The sequence below is a fragment of the Oculina patagonica genome, chromosome 5 (genome assembly GCF_052425735.1).
Source record: "Oculina patagonica isolate OP01 chromosome 5, crgOcupat, whole genome shotgun sequence".
In the NCBI taxonomy this organism is placed as follows: Eukaryota; Metazoa; Cnidaria; class Anthozoa; order Scleractinia; family Oculinidae; genus Oculina; species Oculina patagonica.
Window position 1 is genome coordinate 33,393,511 of NC_135762.1, and position 26,164 is coordinate 33,419,674.

At 39.2% G+C, this 26,164-nt stretch overlaps 1 protein-coding gene and 1 long non-coding RNA gene across 2 annotated transcripts; both read right to left on the reverse strand.

Annotated features, from left to right (window-relative positions):
- Window positions 1-1,893: 1,893 nt before the first annotated feature.
- On the reverse strand, window positions 1,894-21,586 carry LOC144653731 (allene oxide synthase-lipoxygenase protein-like). The gene is made up of 12 exons (XM_078513809.1): window positions 21,427-21,586; window positions 15,378-15,405; window positions 14,798-14,877; window positions 13,345-13,772; window positions 12,632-12,820; window positions 11,774-12,252; window positions 10,226-10,492; window positions 4,988-5,478; window positions 4,637-4,882; window positions 3,858-4,144; window positions 2,620-3,058; window positions 1,894-2,132 (listed from the first exon to the last, which is right to left on the reverse strand). The coding sequence occupies exons 2-12, from the start codon at window positions 15,382-15,384 to the stop codon at window positions 1,950-1,952; spliced, it is 3,096 nt and encodes a 1,031-aa protein (XP_078369935.1). The 5' UTR covers window positions 15,385-15,405; window positions 21,427-21,586; the 3' UTR covers window positions 1,894-1,949.
- Window positions 21,587-22,731: 1,145 nt separating this feature from the next.
- LOC144653806 (uncharacterized) lies at window positions 22,732-25,892 on the reverse strand. The gene is made up of 2 exons (XR_013570829.1): window positions 25,200-25,892; window positions 22,732-22,935 (listed from the first exon to the last, which is right to left on the reverse strand). It is a non-coding gene; the product is annotated as an uncharacterized LOC144653806 (long non-coding RNA).
- Between the last annotated feature and the right edge of the window lie 272 nt (window positions 25,893-26,164).

Here is a 26,164-nt window from a genome sequence, read left to right on the forward strand (position 1 = left end):
GTCCGCTTTTGATTTTCATGTCTCTCTTCGATCGTAAATCAAAGGACTCCAAAGTCGAAAGATTATTTCATCGCTTTGAAGACCTTGATGTTCATTTTTTCGGCGGTCGAATATTCTGTAGGGTATTCTCTTTCGATTTATAATTCCCTAAAGGTGTATTTATCGGTAAAGGGATGAATGACCACATTGAAAATTTTAACAGCGAGCCGCGTGGACGCCATTTTCGTCATTTGCTTTCTAGCAAGGAGTGAGAGACTGGGAACCAGTTGGGAAGAACAATACAACCCAAATATGGGGTTTACTTACACCCAAATATGGTCAAAAAAAAGTCCCTTACGCAGAACTTAAGATTTTCTCTGCCTATACACTCATACGCACACGGCTATATGATTCTGCCGCCTCGACAGCCTCGCCTCTTGGCTCGGCTGTCTCGTTGGCAATAATGAAAATATCATGAATAAAAAATCATTCTAAAAAAGATGTAAAGGGCAAATACCCGTAGACTACGAGCAGTTCGTATTTTTTCGCAGGGTCCGTCGAGCTTGAATAGAAAAAAAATGAACGCGCAGGGGGAGTTGGCGGGGCTGGGCGAGAAGCGACCCTGCGCATTCATTTTTTTTTTTGCTTCAAGCTCGACGTACTCTTCGAAAAAAAAAATTCGCTTCAAGCTCGACGGACTCTGCGAAAAAATAGGGACTGCTCGTAGTCTAAAATAATCGGGAAGCTCCGCTTTTAGGCTTGCCTAAATCTATATATTATTCATAGTTCTAAGCAAGTTCCCATCTAACAATTATCAACAAACAAGTGCACTTCAAATTTACCAAAGATTTCTGGACACACACTATTAACTGGTTAAATAAACCTAACATTACCATTTCTAGGCTTAATGATAGCGAAATTCTGCTAGGTATTACAAAAGAAAGTCCTCATTGGACTCTTCTCAACCACATTCTCATTGTTGGTAAGCAAGTAATCCACACTAATTGGCTTAGGAAAACAAAACCACTCTTACCTCAGTAAATAGCTAAGCTTAAATATATTGAACACATTGAACATTTTATCGCTAAGAAAAGAGACAGGCTTAAATTTCTCAACAGAAATGGGAAATTCTAAGTTTTCTTGAGCAGTTATTGTATCTTTAAATAAGTCCTTTTCTTTAATCTTCATTGTTGTAAATAGTGCGTAACATATAACGTTGTATAATCAACAATAAATGTCAAATATAAGTAGCTTAGCAATTAGTCAAAAATTAATTTTGAATATAAGTAGCGTTTATGTAAGCAACAATAGTATTGTTTTTGTAATGTAGTGTATGTAGTGTAAGCAATAGTAGAATCGTCTTTGTAAGATAGCTTATCAAGTGTCAGTAACTGTATTGTAATGTAGTGTGCAAGTGTGCAAGAACAGTAATAAAGAGCCAAAAAAAAAAAAAAAACAAGTGTACAAAAAACAAGCGTTAAAACAGATCAAGGAACGAGTATGGTCATGATTAATGGTTGACTCGAGTTAAAGTTTTGTCTAACATGTTTAATGTTTAACATGTGCCGGTTCCACCACTACCGTCAGCCAAACAATAATGTAATAACATTCGGCACAATGTTGAGACCGATTAACCTGAACTAAAAATTAAGATTGCGGTTGTCGCTAACGGGGTCTTTTGTTAAACACCAATGAACAACCGTTACTTGACTCCACAGATTGAACTATAGCAAAACCGATTGTGAAAAAAATTGCGTCTCATTTCCCTGAAATAATCGTAAACTCTTTAAACTTGATGACCAAGAGATTAAAACCTATGATAAATATCGCAAAAGAAAAACCTTCTTGGTTTCTTAATTTCCCTCAGAACCCCTTTAACTGATACAATTTTCACTTGAACAAAACGGAAAAGTCTCACATGACAATGCACGTTTATTTTATATATTTTTTCAGTCAGTAACTTATTTGTTTTAAGGGATGCCAAAACTATTAGGAATTCGCTCTGGTAACAGGTTGACGTAAGGCAATTCCAACAAGGCATTGCGAGCCTTGATGGAGTCTGAAATCTCTTGAATAGCAGCCTGGAAGCGAGTTTTTGCAGCATCTTCTTCGTCACCAGTCAACAGGCTAGGTGTTGTGTCACCAATGAAACGCTAAGAGATAAAAAAAAAAACGGGAAAGAAACATTGTCTTTGACATGCTAAAATAAAGTAAGCTTCGACAGAAAAAGGAGCAAATTAATCTTTTTTGCAGTGGAAACTTAACTTTGAAAGTTAAGGAGTTTTTAAAAAGATTAATTGCCTCGAAACTTTGTCATCTTGTAACTGACGTTGATCGGGCAACAATTTGGCATAGTTTGTCAAAGCAACCATACTATGACAAACGTTTTTCAAATTCTGTTTGATTTCCTTTGATTTTTGCGCAAATATGAGATCTGAGGGAACTAGGTTTATAATGTACAATTAACATTGAAAAGGACGAAAACTATGAAAACGATTTGGTGAACACTCACACGCACAATTTGCACAAAATAATGATAAACGCGAGATATGATATAATTGGGGATCGATTACGATTTGGAAACGAGATCAAGTAAGGCTGGCTTAAAGTCTGTCAATCCTTTTAAACTTTTGTTCTCACCTGGTCCTCAGCAAATCGTGTCAGCACATACCAGAGACCTATTTGGTGAGCAGCCTGGGATTTACTCGGGAGTGTCGCCATTATGGACTTCAAAGTTGCCTCATTTTTCTTGGTGGGAGGTGGTTGGCGCATCAGGGAAGGAGTGTTGGGAACAAAGCCTGCCACGTCCATCATACCAAAGTTTTCTGCGGCGTGCTGGCACGAGCACGTGAATACCACGCACGTGAGCATGTGGATAAGCTGATCACGTGTTTGCAGGCTCTTTGGAAACTCGTGGTCGATGTCACCCTCTCTCACAGGAAAGCCGTTGTCATGAACATCTTTAACCCAGGCTTGAATCTCGTTATCCTTGGCAACGTCATCATCTGACTTATAGTAGATGGCAATGTCTTCTTTTGCAAAAGTGGAAATCGCTTGCCATAAACGGAAAGCATCATCCCTAACAGGACACAATTTCAAATTTTGGAATTGTAGTAAAATAACAGGACTGGCTTGGAATGATCGTTTTCTTTTGGAACGCATATTGATAAGAATTATAGGGCCCGATAGCAGTTCTCGCAAAATCCCCCATGAATGGCTCGTTACGCTTCGAGAAAACAATAGAACAAACAACAGGAACAATGGCCCTAGCCCCCAAAACAAACGAGAAGAGGACCAGTAGAGTTATAGGCTTGTGAGAGCTCCTTCAGTACTAAAATTATCAAATGTGAGCCTTAAACTTTATACACTGACATTTATTTTGGAAGTAGTAATCGGACGTATATATTTTTTACAGAAAAGGGGCTGAGTTCACGATGTTACAGACAAAGAGGTTTCAAAGATACGAATAAAGCCAATTGGGGAGCAGGGATGGCGCAGTGGTGAGAGCGCTCGCTTCCCACCAATGTGGCCCGTGTTCGATTCCCGGACCCGACGTCGTATGTGGGTTGAGTTTGTTGTTGGTTCTCGTCCTTGCTCCAAGGGTTTTTCTCCGGGTTTCTTCGGTTTTCCTCCCTCCACAAAAACCAACACTTCTAAATTTCAATTCGATCGGGAATCCGAGGGCCACAGGTTTGTCAGTTGCAAGACTGTTACGTGCAACCCCCGTTAAACAAACAAACAAAGTTGATTTAATGCGTATTTAAGGATATGAAGCATCCTTATCTGTGTCCTAATACTGCAAAGGTTTATTTTGCAGTTCTCTTTACTGTAGAGCTATAAATGTAGTGAATAGTTTATAATACTACTATGCAAATCACCTGTAATAATACTTTGGTAATTTCTCTGGATCATCCACTCCTCTCTCTTTCAGCATATCAGGTACCGACAGCATGCCAAACTTGAATGTCTTGTAAGTCTTCTTCATCAACTGCATTGCTCCTTCATTGTTAGCTGTGTCGTTCCTGATGACGTTGTTGATTGCCATCACAGGGCGAAGGTATGGGAATAAAGTTTGAAAGACGGGATGAAGTGAGGGGAGTTGACGCCATGCAGCCACAGCAAATGCTTCTACTACAAAGTGGGTCCTAAGCAGATGAGTGCTAAACTGTGAATGAAAAACTAAAGATCAATATTGCTGTGCAAGAGAATTATCGATAGCAATCGTAGTCCTTAAATGCTATTGAAAATTGCATAGAACATAACGAGGCCTTTGGACAATCGTTAAAATTTCAATGAAATCTCTGTTTTACAATTCTCGAATGTTCTTCGGATGTCTACATGTATGTACGATATGTTTATGAAGGAGGTGGTATTCTGTCAATAATAAATGAAAAAAAAACCTTACTGCCTACGTGGAAAACTTTGTAAATTCCATCATATTCTGTTTACTAGCCTAGTTTGGTACACTGATGCTGGCATAGCTAAAATTGTATTCATTATCAACCCTGTGATCATGAAGGCCCATTTTTCCTGAGCTTTCCATCACATATAATTTGTCTTCATGTATAAAAGGTAAAGGTAAGGCCAATTCCATATTCCTGTACACCTTACGTTTTCTATGGAAACACGTATAAGTACGTCAGTGACTAATCACAACCTGCTGTATTTGATGATCAGCGTGACGTAGCCACATCTTTGCCAGGAGCCAATCATATTGTGCATCACCAGGAGTCCATATTGGGTTGGTGTCACTGGGTTGCTGGAGGAGTTGAATGGCAATAGGCACCAGGTCACCTGAGGCATTGACGTAAAAGAGCCCCAGGGGTTGTGCCATGTAAGTGGACTTCCCTGTGGGGTTGATCCCTTCAAGCTCCTTGTAATCTACAATGTACACGTGACCTGCCTGTGAACATAAGCAAAGAAGATACTAGTAAGTAAAAAAACCCTGTCATATCATCCTTTCATAGACCTATCCAGCTAAGGAAAAAACTTAGTAAAACTCAGTAACCTGTATCTCCTCATCCAGCGTTTTTCCACGATCCAGAAAGCTTTTCACCATGTCTTCAGTAACAGGAAAATTACTTGGCAGCTTATCGCAGCGCTGGATAGTATTCGGGTTGCAGCCATTCAAGAACATCGAACCGAAGACTTCATCGGTCATCCATCGGTCATCTTCGACAATCTTCGGAACGCTACCATACGCTCTGTTAAGGATCTTTTGGAAGTCGTCAAAACTATTCCAGCTGTCAAATAACGTTGACTTATTGGCGAGGCGAACAACTTTATTCATCGTGTGCTCTTCTTCCTTGATGACATTTTTAGCTTTGTCGGAGAATTGAGAATCTCTTGGTATATCATCGGGTGTCGAAGCTTGAAGATAACCAGGAAGGTATTGGAAGATTTCTTGGCTTCCCCACTTATATCCTTCCTGGCGTTGCTGCAGTTCAAGGCTTCGTTGGTTTTTAACGACATCTGGCTGGTCTTGGAAGGGGAGAATGGCTGCAAAAGAGAGTCGCACAGATTGAGGAATTAGAATTCATCTCAAGGTTGTTCCTACGAGCCTTCAGTCAGGTCAGATTATATATTTTACTGGGCCATTCCATTTAATATCTTCACCCCCCCCCCCCCCACCCCGCCTTTGAGGGACTGTGAAATCTGAGGATGAGCTCGAGGGAGGGGGTCTTCAAAAGCTATTTCTAATGGGGCATTTATGTCGGTTTCTTTGAACTCTTTCTTTTTTCTGAGGGGGAATGTGTTGGCACTTTGTTCTTAATTTCTGAAGGGGTCTTCAAAAGTTATTTCTGAGGGGGCTAACACAAAAGTACCTCAATAGGGGGATGGCCCAGTCTGCAGAACGATTTATGACGGTGTAGGTTCAACTAACTTCTTGGTTTTCTCATCATTATTAAAATCTCTATGGAGTAATATGTTTCCTGATCACCTATTTCATATAGAAGAGAAATGCAAATATGATTCAAAGTACAAACATATCATGCCCAGTCTAAGATCAGCCTTTGTTTTGTTTTTATGTTGTTTTCCTCTCTTGCATATAACTTATAATTTTTCACCTTTCCTAAGTCTATGCTCTAAACCACATACTATGTCTGTGCGCAAATTTTGCTCTGTACAAATTGCTGATCTGTAGTTGCCCTGGTACACTGGTACAAAATTACGATCTGCTTGGGCCAACCTACATGTAGGCTTTGTTTGGCCCAGAAGAAATAACAAGACTTGTTGTGGCGAAATTGGAAATTCAGTAAACACTCATATATGAGGCTGTAATTTAGGCAATAAACGATAACACAGTGTTACTATGAATTGACTTTTATGGGAGGTGCAGTGGCCTAATAGTTAGCACGCTGGACTCCAGATCGAGTGGTCTGGGTTCGAGTCCTGGTCAGGGTCGCTGTGTTATGTTCCTGGGCAAGACAATTTACTTCCATAGTGCCATCTCCACATAAATGGGTACCAGCAAATTTACTGCTAGGGGTAACCTTGCGATGGACTGGCATCCCATCCAGGGGGGAGTAGAAATACTCCTAGTCACTTCATGCTATGGAAACCGGGATAAGATACGGCCTGATGGGCCACTAGGCTCGTATGAAGACTTTCACTAATTGAACTTAATCAAACGTTCATTTCATCGAACTTATTCAAACTTAATCAAACCCAATTACACGACTGGTAATCAACACAAAAAAATTTGAGCAATCGAATGCAACGGAATGTTAGATTGCGTTCAATTGGGCACGATTGAGTTAGATTGAGTTGGATTAGTTGGATTAAGTTTGACTACATTCCACTCTGTTCAATTTTAGGCTGGGTGGTGATTGAGAAACAACAGTTGACTTTGACACTTGTATTCACCCATTATTCTCATACTACTACCCCATTTCCAGTCAAATGCAATCCAACCCACAATAACAAATAAATAAACAGAATGGAAATTGCTTTTGTCCATTTTATTACCTAAAAAAAGTTCACAAGTTATCCTGCTGCTTTGGTTTCCATTAACATGTTCTGTACTCCAATTTGATTTAAAGTTCTTGTTAATTTCCAGCTTTCATCCTTGTTTATTCTTTCATTTGTAAAAAATATTTGTACTTTCTATGCCCAAAGGTTAATTAAAGAGAAGGTATTGCTAGCTAGTTATTCACTTGTAGCTGTTATTAAGACAGACTTTTCAAATATCTGTATTTTTAGATTTTTCGATTGTGGTTGATTGAGTCCGATGGTTCGATTAGTTTGGAAATCGAACACAATTGAACTCTCTCACATAAAATTTTCAGTTAGATTGTGTTCGATTATTGAACTAGTTGTACTCAATCGTTCAATTATGTTTGATTAAGTTCGATTACTGAACAGTTCGATTTGTGACACTAAATATACCATTGATTGCATCTCCCCATGAATGCACGTGCTAAAAACATGTTTTCACGTGAGGTCAAACGTCTACGTTTCAGGTGTCAAACTTTAAAGTGTAGCAGACCGTAACGCAAATTTTTGCGCTCAAAATGCTCATCATAAACACTGAGTACAGGCGAAACTTTACACTAGAAATGATTCAAGTGTACCTGTGTATGCATATCGACACAGATCAGCATCAATTTCTCAGAAGAAGTCTCTATATCTAATCTTTACACCATTTCGAAACCGGCATGTGTTGAACTTTCAGCACGAAAGTTGCCGTTACAGTCTACTAAACTTCAAAGTTTGACACCTGAAACGCAGACGTTTGACGTCACATGAAAACATGTTTTTAGGGCGTGCGTTCACGGGTAGATGCAATCGACGGTATGAACCAATTCAGCCTGATAAATCAAACAGGTTCTTGAAACAAAAATATTTCATACTCCCCCTCTTTATCTTGTTTGGAGCACTAAAAATACTACCCGTCACTAATATGCACCAAGCCCCCTATCCCTCTAGTTAATGACTGGTCTCTGTTAAAGAAGCAGTGTCATATAATACAATGCAAGGAATTTATTTATTAATGTAAAGTACATGCTAGTTTCATGGTTTCATTTAATACATGATGATGATGATGATATGGGTGCTTATATAGCGCATTTACAAAGCTCATGATCAATGCGCTTTACAATTCAAATCTATGGGATGAGACCGGACATCAGCATATAAGGCGCCTATGGCAGCCGCTATCCGTCCATGTGTATGATCTCACCTCACCACCCAACCCATGGAATAGAACAGACCACAACACCGGGAACTTCATGCCCTACTCTTTGCGATGAGTGTGTGGGTTCTTTAACGTCCCCTGCTGATTATAACACTGAAGATGCAGGAGACGGGGCCTACGGTTTATCGTCCTTATCCGAGAAGACTAGAATGTCTAACCATTTGCAGATGTAATTACAAAGGCAGCACATTCTCCTCAGTTATTTTAAGACCCTGAGTGTTGGTCCGGTCTGGGAGTCGAACCCGAGACCTCCCGCACGACAGTCCGGCGCTCTACCACTGAGCTAACCGGTCGGCGGTGTACATTCATTGATGGTATATAATTTCCAAATAAATAAATTTTAAAAAACTTTAAGAACATCTTTAGCTGATTTCTCGCTAAGCACCTGATATATAAGAAATGCATCAGCTTGAACCCCCAAATCATAGGTTCTTATATGCGGGTGTTAATGTTTACTATAGTTCTGTACTCAGTGTTCGAGACAATTTTGTCGATAGAATCAACCATTCCGAGTACTTTCTCACCCTTTGCGAATTGTGTCGGCTTCAGGAACATCGCTGACTCCTGTCCTACCAAGGATTCGACCAAGGATCCATCAGGGTTGTTTAAATATCCTTGGATCGCCGCGTCCACAGCCAAGTCGGGGATATGCCGCCATTTTGTTTTGTGCTTTTCCCCGCGATCAAAGCGTCCAGCGGCATTTGTGAGATAATTCTACACGTCATGTCCTTGCCTGGAGATGTCCCAGCCAACGTTGGTGCACTTTCCTTTTGCATGGAAAACCGGCTTGCATTTGTTGTAAATGAAATGGAACAGACTTTTTTTTACTAGAAATTTTTCGAAAAAATAGGAACACCTTCCGAGGTATTACCTTTTTCCCGTTTCTCCCGGAATGACAATTTGCTACAACCAGACTGTTCGTTCGCCGAGCGAGGTCAACAATTGCAGCGAACGCTAAAATTTACCCGTTGAATCGATTCAAATTTATCCAAAATTCCTGCCAAGTGTAGATAGAGGACGTAAGCAAAGTTTTTTCCTTGAACTTCCTCCGAGGCTTCAAGAAGAAAGAAGATAACGTAAAAAAAGGTTCACTATTCATGACCCTTGATCGCCAATATTTTTTGTGACCCACCTTCTTCGAGGTGTTATCAAAATGGAATTTTCAAAAGAAACACCTTCTTTTCGTTCCGTTTACGTGATACAAAAAAATGCACTGGTCCATTTGTCGAAAAATTCTCAACGAAAGTTCCATGTAAGTGTAAGGCGTCCAGTGTTCAAAGGTAATGATTCACCCAACGGCGAGTCAGCTAGGTTGGACAGTCGTTTTTCACTGCTTCGCGATGGCCTTTTTTAGCTGCTAAACGCGTCTCTTCTTTCCCATCGCATTCTTCGCCACTTTCAGCTCGTTAAGCTTTGCTACGAACTTGGCTTCTTCATCCTCAGGTGGTAGCGTAGAATCGTTCAGGGCCATTCCATACTATATCCCCCCCCCCCCCCACCCCACTGGTAAGGTAAGTCAAGGGATTTCCCCTAAGTAGAAAAAAAATCAAATTGCCTACATGATGCCCTCCTCAGAAAGCTCCTAAGAAATAACCCGATTTTCTAAACCCATTCAGAAAAAGCCAACTTCAATCATTTTCCCTAACCCCTTCAGAAATATTCGAAAGATCAAAGAATGCCGACAGGCCTACCCGACAGAGATGACTTTCAAAGCCCCTTCAGAAAATCTCAACTATGTGGGAGCTAAGCAATTGAGCAATTAAACTCGAACCCTGTGGCGATCCTTTTTTGTACCTAGCATGACCGTACTTTAACTAGGCTTATGGAAAATAAATAGTACTAAAATAAACTGTACGAGCTTGCATGTGTCCAAGTATGATGCAAGACTGCCTGTGACCCAGTCTTCTCGAAAGCAGCATTTCGAAGTACAGAACCTATCATGCACGGTGTAAGATTTGTCTTTGTTTTACTTCTACCTTGTTTTCCTCTAGTATATAACTTACAATTTTCCACCTCTCCGAGGCCTATCCAGTAACAATGGTCATATACCTTTTCTTTCAAAGACCACCAAATCTGACAACACCCAACGATGGCATGGAAACTCGAACAGGTCGTCCTGCGAAGAGCTTCGCACCGAGATCTTGTTAACGAACCAGTCAGGCTTCTTAAATAAACAGCCGCCGCCATCGTTATAGAGATGGATAATAAGAACTTTGCCAATATCCATCGCCTCTACAGAATATTTGGCCACATCTCCTGCTTCAAAGTCATTAGACCAGGAATCTAACTTGATCAGCTCTGTCTTTCCCTTGGTTCCTATATTAAAAGACAATAAACTGAGTGAATACAACTTTATGTGAATAAAAACCCGTGTGGCTCAGTACCTAATCTAGCTATAGTCCAGTCCCTGAACTCTCTCTTCTGAGTGCCTTTTATAGGGGTTGGACCCAAGCCTAATCAGACATCCAATTTGACTCGATACTAACATAATCAACTGATATATTAACCCTCGGAAGTACAAGCAAATTCATACCTCAACAAGGGTACATGGAAGAGCGGTGTATGGAATCCCTCCCCAGGGTTTTCCTTTTATCAATGCGCAGCGAAACTATTTTGCGCTGAGTAGAAATACCTTAGCTTACTCTATAAGATGACATAATTTTTTTGGCTGTGACGTCATATGACGTCTTTAGAGCCAACATCTTGGAACCGCCATCTTAGATGCACCGTTTTATAAGAAAGTCAGAAAATAGCGGAAACTGATCCAAAATCAAATCAAGCCAGAATGCTTATTGAATGTAAAATTAAACAAAACATGCAATTCTGCAAACAAAAAAAAAAAAAAAAAAAATTTAAAAAAAACTGGAAAAGGTTAAGAAAAACGTTCAAAATGACGATTTTTGGCCAGACTTGCTGCTATTGATGGACATATGAACAGCAACTGAAAGATTCAGCATTATAGATTAAATCCTGTTTTTGAAATCACAAAAAGAGGTCAAGGGGGATGGGATCCACACCATCCCCTCCCCCGGGCTTATCCGAGGGTTAACAGTCTCGGCTGCTTATTGTTTCACAACGTAAAAGGAAGGCTTACCTTGCAAACGTTTGTTTGATTTTTCTAAGACAAAGGGTCTTCTGATATTCAAATTAAGCTCGGTCAGGAGTCATATGGCTCCTGGCTCGGTGTATGTCAATTCCCGCCTTGCGGACACCTCGCTATTGCAGACACCCTGTTAAATAACTCTACTGAAAAGAAAATAACTCCCGCTACTACGGACTTTCTCTATTGCGGACACCAAATCGTGGTCCGAAGATGTCCGTAATAGTGGGAGTTGACCGTAATAAGTTTAAGCCGAAACTGTCAATCTAAGACAGGAGGAGTTTTTCATACTGAGTAGTGAAATGCATGCAGAGGACGAAGCGTCAAATCTGAACAACAGATATTGAACGAAACTCTTAAAGCAAAATTAGTTTCCTCAGATAGTACTAATCATAAAGACGCTTAAGGTTTATTCACACTTACAGTGCATGACAGAGGATCAAAAGAACAAAACCTACTATCTCAATATTGCACTCATTTAAAAATTTTCACTTTACCTGTCAGCGAAATGGAAATGGAAGCATCCGTTCCAGCTCCTGACTGGCTCCCAGTTTCCACACGGATGAGATAAGACGCCATGTGCTCTGGGACGAGCTTGTTTGACCTGTTGGCACGAAGCTTCTGAGACCAAGCGTACACTGCATTGCGAATGTGAACAACAACATTAGGATCGTCAACAGACTGGGCTGGTAGTAAACCAATCGTGGACGGTAGGTTACAATGAGTAAACTTCAAACGCTCCGTTGCTGTAGGAGACAGTAATGACGTCATTTTAATGTCAGCCAAATCTAACCATGGGTGGGTACTCTCGTCCCATTCTCTCCCGACTTGAAGTGTCGTTGGCAGATCATCGTCCTTAGCCTCATGAAGCTGTAGCTGGAGTTTGTACTCGAGTGATCCTCGAGTTATTCTCTCTCTGTACTCTCGCTTCAGGTAGTCCATCGGTAACGTCTCGGTCGGTGACCTTTCACTCACCCTATATTTTGGAAAGAGGGACATATCAAAGTCTGCCACAATAATCGACGCAAACCTTGATAAAAAACTACGAAAATACGAAAATCTTTTTTCCTTTTTTTTTTTTTTTGTCTTTGCTACGATAATTAGATTGGGTGCAGTCTGAGGGGGTTGGTGATTGAAGAGAGGGTAGACTCTAGTGCAAGTCTCTTTACTATTTGAGTTCTTAATCTCAAACCAGCCGTCTTTCACTTGTTTTGGACACCTGATTTCGAACTTCCCTGCTATACTAATGCTGAGAACTTGCTGGGGGCCGATTAATAGCTTTTTAAGTGCATTCGATTCACAATAACTGTCAATGACTATTACAGTTACGCTTGTTTTATATCCCTGTTATTTACCAAGGCTGCCACTGCACTTCCTCGGACAGTAAACCTGTTTCCGGTGACCCGTCAGCTGGCATCAGCCGGAATCTGACGTAACGCTTCACTCCATCCAACGCCTTGAAATCGAAGATCACTTCAGAGTAATACCGCTGGTCGTAGAACGAGTCAGGTTTTTGACGCAGACCGCCAATATTGGCTGCAAGGCTGCGAGAAAAACATTAAATATTTTTTTATTGCTACCTTTCAATTGTTGAATAAGTCAAGGAGAACGTTCTCTCTGACGAGAACAAAAAAATAATTGTAGTGTACTTGTAGACAAGCTTGCTATTGATGCTATTTTTCGAGGCAGGTAAAAGAATTATTTTTAATTAGTAAGTAGAGAAGTAAATGTTTTATTTTTGTATAGTTCAGCACTATATTTAGTAAAGTTGGTTTAAAGAGTGATATGTTTAATTATGCAAAACTGATTTCAACTTCAGCAAATATTTGTAATGAATATACGAACTGAATACAGTATCAATACGACGAACTACTGTTGATTTACCGTTGCGTACATTTCAATGGAGGTGTCAGTGTTAGTCTGTTTGTGATATCTGTTACCCATAACTGCATAATTGTAACTGAGAATAATATCAACAGAGTACTAAGCTATAGATTAGGATTCGCCGTCCTTCTATTAGTTTCCTTGGTTGCTAAATATCTTTAGATATTCCTGACACATAACTTACTGGTCAGGACCTAGCAGAAGATAAGTTTTCAAATCTCCTGAAACCTTGGCTCTTACTGCGTCAAAGATGGCTTGATCACTCCACAAAGGGGTTGTCGGTCCAGTCCCCATTACAAGGTCGCACGGACTTTCCGTGTCGTCACTTCCGGCAAACCTCAACGCACCGCCGCAGAAATCAATCAACACGTCATCAACGGACTGGATAGTGGAGTGACGCAGACAGACTGGGAACGAACGTCCAGGAGTGAAAAACTCGTTCTTTGGGATCTTGGGATTAGAGACAATTGTGGCGATGCCTTCGGATCCGACTCCAATTGGGTGGGTTCCCCGTTGGCCCTTGATAAGCACCTTTAGACCAAAGAGTAGCTTGAGTTTGGTTGTGTTGTACGCAATTTTGAAGTTGTCGAAGATTCCAGGCGGAGGAAGAGGCTTAAAAAACAAAAGAGCAATCCTGAAATCCTTCGTCAAGTACCGTATTTACTCAAATAAGCGCCGCCCCTGAATAAGCGCCGCATTTGGAACAAAAAAATTAATACGCGCCGCCCCCGTATAAGCACCACAGTCCTGATGCGGTGCTTATTCGAGGAAAACAAACTTGGACATTTCTTTCCAAAGTGATCGTTTTACCGCTCGCCCATTAGTTTTTCTATCCAACATTCTTACAATACGTAGTTCTTTAAATGTTGTGATTGCCGTGACTTTGCCAGGACAGCTAGCGCCACTTCTCTCTTCAGCAAGAGAAGAATACTAACAATCAAAAGATGCTATTTTCAATTACTGTAAAAGATAAGATTCTTTGTGGCGTCCAAATTTAAAATAAGCGCCGCCTTTGAATAAGGGCCGCACTTGAGGCGCGTCGCGGTGTTTATTGGAGTAAATACGGCATTAGATGTACGATATGATAGAGCGGTTTTCACTTGAGTGTCGAAAGTTAATTGCGTTTGCTTTGGTTTTGCATTGCTACGCTTAGTGATTGGCTTAAAAATCTTGCGCCACTTTCTCATGCAATCAGAACTAAAACCAAAACCAATCGTGACTCGCTCGCGCACGTTTTCCCGCGCTACGTGCCACGTACATGTATTTGCTTCGAGTTTTGATTGGTTCACTGGATTGTCTGTGTCCTTTGTGATTGGCCAGAGTAATTACTTTGGTTTTGGTTTTACGACACTCAATTGAAAACTGCTCTAAGCAACGATAATTTATAGCTTATTCCAATACCTACTTGCATTTTCACTGCTTACTGAGGCGGTTATGAAAAGCTAGATAGACGTCACTTACTATCTTTTCTCCTTCGCGTGAGAACGTTATTTTAAATTCCCACATAATTTTTATTGGTTTTCGCGCAACCACTAAAACTCCAAGCCACCAGCGCTTTTCAATTTTAGTGTGCATTTAAATGGAAACAATGCAAAACAAGAAAAGGAAAGAATTGTAAGGGACGCATGAATTTTTACCTTTTCAAATTCCTCGATCTTCTGTTTGAACATCTCTTCTCCCATAATGCCTTTGTAGACATCGTATCCAAGATTTCGCCCTTAAAAGAACGCGCATCAAAAATTGTTTGGTTTATAGATAGACCTACAACCATTCGTTTAAATACACGGGAAACTACGATGAGCGACAACATTACAACTGACATTAGTTGACACAGTTGTGTTTGTTCATTGTAAGAATTTCATAATACTCTCACTTTAAAAGCATTTTAAATTGGAAACCGCCCTCCCCCTTCCGCCATTTTAGTGTCTGACAACAAAGCTAGTCTTGGAGATGACATTCGATAACATACTCAGCATACCGTATTTACTCGAGGTTTTTTTGAGAAAAATGGGGTTTTTTTGGGGGGGGGTATTTAGGAGGATAGCGCAATATCGTAGATGTAAGGGGAGAAATTTGTGCAAAGTACTCAAAATTTAAATCTTAAAATTGAGATGTCTCAGCTAATTCGTCCATTATTGTTGCTGCTTGTTGATAAAATTGCCAGATCCTTCGACATGAAAAATTAAACGTGATAAAAGTCACAGAAAATACACTTACAAGGCATATTGACCTCGCGCAATGAATTCTGAAAAGAAAATATGTAACTCAATGTTAGGTGATGATATAAACCTTTAATTGATATTTAAAAAAAAGAGATAAATAGAGTTTGTCTGAATTATTTCAACCGCACCAAGGTGTAGACTGCATGCATGCGCCACTGGCATGTTTACAGGCAATACATGTCAATAGCTAGCGGTTTTAAATAGACACCAGTAACATATATTCAAATAAGGCCATTTCCAACCCCTACAGCAATGTCAATCTAACGTCTACAAGACTTGTGACAGCAAATTAGAGTGCGAAGACGAAATTGTCTAAGATGCCTTACTGACTATACAGCCAGGCTATTCACGAACAAATTATGGCGCGGAATTCGAAACATGCATGACGGGCAATGGCCGGCAAATGACACTAGTCTCGGCATACTTCCTAAGGATATATTTTAATGGGGAATATTCCCAAAGATCGTTTTTTTCGCAGCTTTACACGGGTTTAACGAAAATATCTGGTTTGCGTTTCAAGGAATCCACATTGCTCTCATTATCTCATATATCTATGTTTAACGGCGTTTTGTATATTTTTGGGTGATTTTTAGGGATGTTGGGAAGAAACAGTTTTTCGCAAAGGATTAGTAAAATTTAGAGAAATAAGAAATTTTGGAGATTTATTGGTTTTTAAAATTAGAATTTTATTAGTTAAAAATTGTAAACCCCTGACAACCTGGAGTGCTCTTGCGTGAGGACAACTGTCTGCAGTGTCTGGTAGTGTTTCAAAAAAAATCTCTTTCTTCAATCCCTTGTTTAAAACTCTTAAAATGTCATTCAAATTCAGGTATAAGGCCCCCTTAAGTGATAGGTGACTATCTTTCAATATCTTCCCTTAGCTAAAAATAGTGACACGGGGCTCCTGATGTGTTTACCTATGTCATGCAATGTAGTAGGTGGAAACAAGAGATTCTGCCTTGGGCTTTTCTTGTGGCATGGACACTCACCAAGAACTTTATCTCTTTTCCCAAAGTATGAATAGACAAGGAGTGTTCTAACTCTCTCATAATGGGAAACTAGCCAAGTTGCTGGTTACCCCCGGGCTCTTTGTAGGGCCTTCATCGATATTGCCACAGCTAAGCGTGGTTGTCATGACTACTGGTAATTGTGAAACTGAATTCGCAAAAAAAAAACCGGTGTTGGCTTTATCCTCCTTGAAACAACCGGATACGAGAGAAATTTGAGATCACAATAGCCTGAGTAGTTCAAGAACTTGGTAGTTCAAGAACGTGGTAATGTACTCAACTTAAGTTGAGTACATTACTGCGATTATCCTTCATTTGCTTAAAATGTATATCCGCAGTACAAATATATGAATTTCATATAATTATTCATTTCATATCTTCTCCATCCACGGGTATATTACGAACTCACAAGTGACCAGCTCCCAGTTGGCTTGATAGCTCAGTTGGTTAGAGCGCTGCAGTAGTATTGCAGAGATCATGGGTTTGATTCCCGTTCAAGCCTGAATCTTTTTCAGGCTTGCTTTTCTCAACTGCTTCAGTTGAGTACATTACTGCGATGATCCTTCATTTGCTTATTATTATTATTATTATTATTATTATTATTATTATTATTATTATTATTATTATTATTATTATTATTATTATTATTATTTATATTAATATTAATATTTTCCTTTTTTAGTTGCAATAAAGTTGTTATAAATAAATAATAAAAAAAATAAACCTTCAGCCAGCGTTGGATTCGGAGTCCAAAGAGCTTTTAGTTAGGCCAACTCGTCTCTATCAAAACATTTCATTCTACTACTTGATAATTATTCAAAGTTTTCTTTTCTTGAATAATTATGTGGTTTAACTTCAAACTAAATTCTTGAGAGCCAAAGCACACAGAAGTAAAACATAGACACAAGTCGAAAAATACATATTTCTTTTTCTTTCAGCAGAACTCGCTCACTGGACAGCGAAGTTTCACCCCCAAAACAATTTACACGGAAAATTAAAAATTGCGATGTATAACAAAACCGTTCGTAGTTTTTGAATATATTTAGAGCGTAACTAGGATTTCAATCATGATTCCAAACATGTTCACTGATGTGAGTGATTAATGGCGATGGAACATATAATTGCTGGACAAAAAATAGCTTTAATAAGTGTGGGATAAGATTCTACCTTCTCAAATCATGTGTCGTAATATTTTTTTCCAGGATTTTCTTTATAAGATTTTACTTCATGTACATGCAAAGTTGTTTGAGAAATAATTCAAATTTGAGATTAATTCCTCGCGAAGCGAGGCCGAAGGCCGAGCGTAGCGGGGTGTATAATTTTGTCCCTCAAAGGGCTCAGGCGGGATGAAATCTCGTGTGGAGTTTACGGTCATATAAATATATTTATTTATTTATTTATTTATTTGTGAGCTTGGTGTGTGGCGGAAATGACGTCACACGGCCGCTGCGCGCTGGTGGCCTAATGGTAAGGCGTCGAACTTGAAATCAGATCTTCGGGACTGAGGGCGCGGGTTCGAATCCGGCTAGGGTTTTTTTTTTTTTTTTTTTTTTTCCTTATTTTTTTTTTTTTGTGGGCTCGAATCCTGAGCCTTTCATTTTTATCGTTTTTCTTTTCGGATTAAAATAACACTGATTTCCACATAATACTCCCTCAACGCCTATTCAGGCTATAAACCTTTCATCGCCATCAGGGGCGCGCGGGCGCAGGGTTCGAATCCTCCTGCCGTTCGTTCTTCTTTTTTTTAATGCCCTCAAATAAATGTCCAAAATGCGACTATCCAATAATTTGTCGATGATTTTTTGGGGGGGGGGGGTGGTGTTATAAATAAGGAGTGGATTATTTGAAGTTGAACATTGTACATATTCAATTTTCCACAGTAGGCAGGAAGATATATTTGTTAAAAATTAGTATTAAACGGGCATGGCCGCGACACCCTCGTTCCCAGGGTCTACTCCGCTTTGAAGATGGCGGCTGGCCTTTTGATGCAATTGATTTGTTAAGAAAATGCGAAATTTATTTTTTAGGGTCTAATTTTTATTATCGTTTACTTGTAACTTTGTTTTTAAGTAGAAATGTTTCAAACTTATTCACAGTGGCCAAACAAATACGATAAATCGCGAGCGTGCTAAACGAGTACAAACTTCATAAAGACATCCAATTTATTTTCCAAATACAACCAAACCTTACCGGCTTAATTATACTACGGACACGCGTTTATAAAAACAAAGGACCATTTTCCCTTTCGGACAGACTCGTCAGTTAATACGGATATGCTGCCCAGTGATATTTCATCTTTTATTTTTATGATTAGATTGTGTTCTTAACGTAATCCATGTCACTCATCCACAGTTTAATCGTTTTTTTTATTACCTAATTTATACTGAATAATTCAAAGAAAAACCCCACATCCTTCACTATAAGCAAAAACGATTTTTTTTTCCCGTGGTCACGATTTTTTATTTATTTTTTCTGATAATTAAAATTAAACAAACGAGAATGGTTAAGACGAGGGAAGATTGAGACGGATTACAAAGAACAAACTTGAAAAGAAAAATGCGAGATGCAAGATGCACCGTCCGTGACAAATTAGCTCGTTTGAGGTAAGAAATGGACTTCGACTTCATGAATATCAGAACTTCTACGGTCCTCGAAATAGCTCAATTTCGATATTTTAAAATTCAGCCTAAAATAATAGACATCACAACGAGGCTCCAGGGAATAAACCCCACAAACTCTGTAGTTTAGTCCCCGGAGCCTCGTCCTGAGGTCTATTGTTCCTCGCGAAGCGAGGCCGAAGGCCGAGCGTAGCGGGGTGTATAATTTTGTCCCTCAAAGGGCTCAGGCGGGATGAAATCTCGTGTGGAGTTTACGGTCATATATATGTCTGAATTTATCAAAACCGGGTCACGACCAAAAAGCCTGGTCTGCACTTTTTCCAGCAAAAGCACCGTCCTTGTCAATCAATCAACCAAAAGCAAACTGTCACTTGTTAGCATGCACACCAACCTTGCTTGTGTGTGAAAGCCTCATGGCAGCTTCTCAACCCTGCACGCAGCCGCCACCTGGAAGTTCAAAGACGATTTCAGCCCCAAAATCCCACTTTTGGAAAGTGACCAAACCCTGACTAGGACCACCCCCCCCCCCCCCAGCAAGCCCACAAATCAATGACTGACCCTGGTCTCCCTTGGGCTGTTAGGTCATTGACTAAGCTACCCAGCACAGGCTCCGGTGACGGAGCCCCCCCTCAATTTTTACGCGTGCGGCTGGCTTGAAGGCCTTCAAGCATTGCTCGCGGAGTCCAAAATTCGTCAAATCAGTGTAGAATTTCATGGTGTAGTTATCTGTGACTGACAAAAGATGGCTGCTTAGATAACCAAAGTAGTCACTTGGATAGTTAGCTAGTCCTAACCGTATTTCTTCCCTCTCCTGCTAAATAGCAGATTAAAGAACTTTCCACTCAGGAAAAGCAAAATATAACTGTTGTGGTTTAACTTTGTCTTTGGCTTCATATTTTTCAAACCAGTTTGATTTCTATTTTCCTTTGTTTCACATTGTGATAATGAATGTAAGACAATGAAAATTAAAAATCAAACTGGTTTGAAAAAATTTAAACCAAAGATAAAATTAACATAAAAACCACAACAAAACCATGCCAAATTCTGACTCTATTTTGATAAATTCAGACATATATATATATTTATTTATTTATTTATTTATTTGTGAGCTTGGTGTGTGGCGGAAATGACGTCACACGGCCGCCGCGCGCTGGTGGCCTAATGGTAAGGCGTCGAACTTGAAATCAGATCTTCGGGACTGAGGGCGCGGGTTCGAATCCGGCTAGGGTTTTTTTTTTTTTTTTTTTTTTTTTTCCTTATTTTTTTTTTGTGGGCTCGAATCCTGAGCCTTTCATTTTTATCGTTTTTTCTTTTCGGATTAAAATAACACTGATTTCCACATAATACTCCCTCAACGCCTATTCAGGCTATAAACCTTTCATCGCCATCAGGGGCGCGCGGGCGCAGGGTTCGAATCCTCCTGCCGTTCGTTCTTCTCTTTTTTTAATGCCCTCAAATAAATGTCCAAAATGCGACTATCCAATAATTTGTCGATGATTTTGAAAATAGCCTGCGCTTCCCAACGCTTTATACCTCTTTACGAACCTGAAAGAGCCGCCATCTTCAAAGCAGAGTAGACCCTGGGAACGAGGGTGTCGCGGCCATGCCCGTTACTAATTTTTAACAAATATATCTTCCTGCCTACTGTGGAAAATTGAATATGTACAATGTTCAACTTCAAATAATCCACCCCTTATTTATAACACCCCCCCCCCCCCCGCCTCCCCCAACCCAGAGCTTCGCGAGGCCCTGCGAGTCACGTATTACTAGTTTGCATGGCAAATAATTGATTATCAGTGCAAGAGAACTGAATCAATTTTGTGGAATAAAAAAGCTGCAAATTAAGGAGTATGTATTCCTCGAATGAAGAAAACGGACAATACTTCATTTAACACATAAACCTGTAAACTGACCTTCTTTCGGTAATGGACACACAACATTCTGAACACCAGATAAAATAATTAAATCATTCGTGAATAACGAGTCGGTTCATTTGCAACTGACTGCTGTTTGCTGACTCAAATTTTACTCTTTCGATCCGTTTCCCGTCAGCAGATTTTCGTTTGTAACAGCAGGGTGCCCAATTTTTTTTCATTTTTTGTTACGTCAGGTATATCGTGTCATAATATTCGATACAGAGATAGCAGCCACCCTCAATCTTTTCTTTTAATAAAATCCATCAGTTACATTTCATTCCTAGTTTGCCGTCAATATGATATTTCTTAACCATTTTAGTGTTTCAACATATATGCATAATATTCAGGGGAAAAACTCAATTTCCCTTCCACGTTTTATACAACATTTTCATTCATTTCTAAGAACTCGTTTTCCAAAGGAACTGAGGTGTAACAACGCATCATAAGTAAACTTTGAACCTTCATAAAATAAACTTGGTATCGACATGACGTTGTTTACTTACCTTTTGTTCGTTTTAGCTATTAGCCTGTATATCAACGGTAGTTCGTTGATCGGCTAGGCCAACATAAGCCAGCTATACTAATGGCAAACTGTACTCTGGTCTCTCCGTAAGTTAAAATTTAAACCCACCCTTGCTTTTATCTACGGTTGTTTAGCTGTCTGGAAAATTACCTGTTTTTCTGGTTTTGCATAAACATACGTGCAAACATTGTATTATGTTCGGTTGATCAAAGAGCTAAAGTATTTATTGATTATTCATTAGGAAATGCACCAATCACCACTTGCCGTATTCACAATCAAAATGCCCGAGGATATGCTATTACTTGTAAATGCTGCAATCCACACAAAGCGGCTGTGCTGACGAAAACTCCAACCGACGGCCTTACAATGTATTACCTTTTTTGCCAAAAGTGCAACACTAAAATAATAACTGCTAAATAAATAATTACTGTTTTTAAAATAATACTTACAGAATAGTTTTAAAAAGCCCCGGTTTTTTAAAATCATTGATTCCTTGCCTTACAGACCTAGGGGCTACACAATATGCAAATTTTTATACCTAATACCGGGGGGGGTAGGATGGGGTGGCACCCCTCCTAAGAAAAATCCTGTATCCGCCCCTGCGGCAGGGTGCACCACTAAGGAATGGCCTAACTAACTGGTGACGTAAACAAATTTTAACGTAGCAGATACTACGCCGCTGTTCACCTAAGGGAATGGTGCGCACCCCATGCACCCTCCCCTTAGATCCGCCCCTGTAGCACCATATCAGGCAACTTTTGTTGAGCCACGATTCGTATTTTTGAAAGACGGGGTCGAGCCAAAATACCCATGAGAAGCCAAACAAGCCAGATATGCAGTCAAAGCGTACCAAAAAATTACAACTAAGTATTTACTGGACCCAAATTCGGCTAACATTCCGGCAATATGAGAACAGTGACTTGGAACTAGTCAGAGTAGTTGAGTAGTACGGAAGGGATGTTTTTGCCTTTTTTGCGGTTTTAATTATTTTCATGTAGAACATACATTAACGGGAGTGACGTCATAGCGTATTGTCTTGATCTCATGAATAACACGCAAAAAATGAATGACATGCGGTGGATTCTCATTATCGTATAACCAGTGTGACAGGTTAATGAACAATGCATGCAAGGAAACCACTCGCATAATGGCTCGTGGTTCCACTTGAGTTTGAAATTTTATGACGTCATTTCTATGGTCAATGAGATCGCAGATCATGGAAAAATGTGTATTTGTTTGGTCGATGGTTCTAACCGGAATACCAATTTTCAAGAAACTTGCTTGATTAACATAATGCAGTTTTAATGTTCTTTAAGAAAACCTAACACAATGTTTAACATTTTAATTGTCTTAGTTTTGTCATCCATTTAATTCCACTCAAAGAAAATAAGTTCCTTATCAAGTCCCTTTTCCATATTGATGTATCTTTCTGCAGCGATCTAACTTGAGATGACTGGGGTCGATAGTGATTCTTGTTTATTTCCAGTATCTGTCAAGAAAAGAATAAAAAATATATTTAAAATTCGTAAATGTAAAAATACGTAAGCAATGAAGAGGTCGAAGAGCTGAGTTTTGTATAGCTAACCGGGTAAGCTGGATTCTCAATCTTATTAATACGGCTCCTGTAATCGACCTTCTGTCTTAACTGACTTACCACTCTCCCGGAACCTAACCCCATAGGAGGGGACGTTAAGGATAATGCATCCTCTTCTCCGAAAGAAGTTGTTTCTGGAGGAACATGGCACATGACCCCCTTATGACTTCGTACTCTCGGGACTTATGATTTCTGTTGTCTGGCCAAGTTTCTTAAAATGTTTATAATGACATTTGAAAATTAACGGAATTATATGCTACTCTGAGAAGTTTCACATGAGTGTTTTTTTTTTCTTTTTTTGCTTGAAGCTTGAAGTATGTGACATATTTTAGTTAACTAATTCGAACATTACGAACCTTTTTAAATTTTTTGGCCTCAAGTTTTCTCAGTGTAATTGATTTGATTTCAGTTTCTGTAACACGGTTGGCTACACAGGCTTTGCTCCTGTGAATGAGATATATTAAATTTTTAAATTTGGTTTGTGTTGCATACAAACTGCTTGATATCGTGTCTCTAGATTTGCTATGTTAATTTATTTTAATTTTTGTCTTGGCGGAAGCAGATGCTCGCTGCAAAATGGAAATACTGATTAACGTAAACATATTATATTAATTAGAATTTTGTTATGTCCCCGTATTAGTAGGGGAGCTTTTCAGCAAGGTGGTTGATGACATTCTTAATAAAGTTTCTACCTACCTACCTACTGGAGTAAAGTTGAATTAAATATAGAAGTTTCAATTTATTTAATTTTTGAAGAGTGAATCTTCAGAAAAAAAAAGAGGCGCCTCATGAAAAATATTCGACAGTATGTTTGAATGACTGAATGAAATGTTTTACATTAGCATTTCTAACATCAGCATTAAAAAAAATTACGTAAGTATTGCAGTTGACTTTTCTGCCTAAATTAAGGTATGATGTGACAAAACATCAATTTTGGATGTCTTGCTAAAAAGGTGACAACCTCCGTAAATACGTTGCGTTGATTTAATTATTTTTATTATTGATTTAATTATGTTACTATTTGAGACATCCTTTAAATTCACTTAGCAAAATACTTTAATTCTATTGTTGGATAATGTATGGAAAATAGAAGCTTTCCGTTCAACTCGAAGTAGTTTATGAAATCAAACAATAGCTTTAATGTTTCTACTGCTTTTACTAATAGCCTCACAACTGGCAGTTTTTACTCAATAATTGCATATAATATTTTTACCAAAACACAACTTCACCTAACGTTTATTTTTATATTTTCTAACAGAATTTTCCTTATCTTTGAAGGCAGGGAGAATTTTTCAACAAAGTTCAGAAACCGCTATCATCGAACGAGAAACCGCATCTTGAGGATTTATATTCTTTGTAAGACTAACTGAATTGAGTGGTACATTTTGAACACGTCTCGAAATTTTGGATTTTGTACCATTATATCTTTCGAAAATCTCTAATGCTTTTTCAAGGTTGCCGTTTTTAATAGATGAGAAAAAAGGAACGTCCCAAATAAATCTAACGGTTAAAATTGGAATACTGACTAGCTTAAGAAATTAATCGATTTTTAAGCCTCAAGTTAAGCCTCACGTATAGTTCAAAGAATCCAAACGCAGATAATCAATATCCCTAACGGGAAACTCATTTACCATAATATAATTTGCTTAAATGACAACATGATAGGATAGATAGAGGGATAGCCGAAACAGTAGCACAAATTTTACAATCTACATTCATCACAAGTAAAAACATCACAGCATGTTAGCGTTAGAGACGTAAAAGGAAACGATGACTTTCAAGATACAAAGCTTATTTTTCACCGACCAGCTTAAAAACATCCTTTCAATAAATGAAAGACGACAGAAAATAACACAAAAATAATGAATAATACAGCCAAAGTGTGACGCCATTGTATTATAGACCAAGCTGTTAGGATTAATTCAGTGTGAGCGTCATTTTCAAAAGCAATTCTCCACTCGCATAAAGAACAAAAAACAACAAACCATTCTGAAAGCAGCAGTTTCAATATTAACAGGTTGTTAGGCAGACCAACGGCGAGAATAAATGTGATAACCAGTAAGCTATTCATGGGGATATTCTCTTGTGGAACTAACCTTTAATAATTCGACTTTGTATGGAAAGCTTGTGTTCAGCTAGCTAACACATAAATTACTTACCGTTTTTAGTAGCTGTAAAATCTATTGCGGGACCTCTTGTCAAAGATGGGGCCTTCTGGGATGCGGTCAGGTCTTTTTCGTTCAAACGGTAAAGGCTTTATTCCACCCATCCTTTGCGACCCTGGCTGCTTTGCATCAGTAGAACTTGTCTCCGCAGGCCGTTCTTTGTGTTTTATCTTATTCCTTTGCCGACCCAAAATTGCAACTAACCCAAGGCCTTCGTCGACCATAAGGCAAGCTATTAGAAAACTAACAAGAAGAATTGTGGTGGTTGTGTTAGATTTCATCCTCGGATCGTTCTACTTGAAATAGCTTCTGTTGTCCTAAGCTGTTGTAGCTTGCTGGTTCTGTGTCGGCAATGCCGTAGAACGCTTGCTTATATAACGCTTTTGAAAACCACCTCCTACACTAGCTTGCATAAATGAAATAAACGGAGGAAGTACAGAACAAAAGATCGAATTATCCCCTTTGTCGTAAACTCTTTTCAAAACAACAGAAACACAAGAAAGAGCGAATCGTTCAAATGTGCTTGCAATATAATAGAGAACAAAGGACCCTATAGATTCCTTGATAAGTTGGGTAATGGTCTTGACAGTGATCTACAGAGTGTTCGTCCTCTGATATAGATACGTCTTGGAAAACATGCCCGTAAGGGCTAACCAGGCATGTTTTTGCGATGATGCATCGATCAAGTCTTATTTTTGGAACGTCCTAAATTATTGTAGAGGAAAAGATAATTAATAAGATCGGAGATAGCACAAGACGCGCGCGAAAACAGATGTTGCGGTTTTCCGAAAATTCGCTCATTAACAAAAATAGAAGATATAAATTGGGTAAATAGGGAAATGGGTGGAAATTAAATGTTTTGCGGTCAGGCGAGTTTGACGTGTCTAGTTTTTGAATTGTTGGTACGTGAGGTGTTATTCAACGCGTTTTAGTTAATAAGTCGCCAAACATGTTTTCGA

What these genes read in the sequence shown, in the direction of transcription:
- LOC144653731 (XM_078513809.1), bottom strand. An exon ending in CATTTCCATTTCGCTGACAG is followed by an intron (nt 10,493 to 11,773) that starts GTAAAGTGAAAA and finishes CTTTTAATATAG; the next exon opens with GAACCAAGGGAAAGACAGAG. An exon ending in CTGATCATCAAATACAGCAG is followed by an intron (nt 4,145 to 4,636) that starts GTTGTGATTAGT and finishes TTTCATTCACAG; the next exon opens with TTTAGCACTCATCTGCTTAG.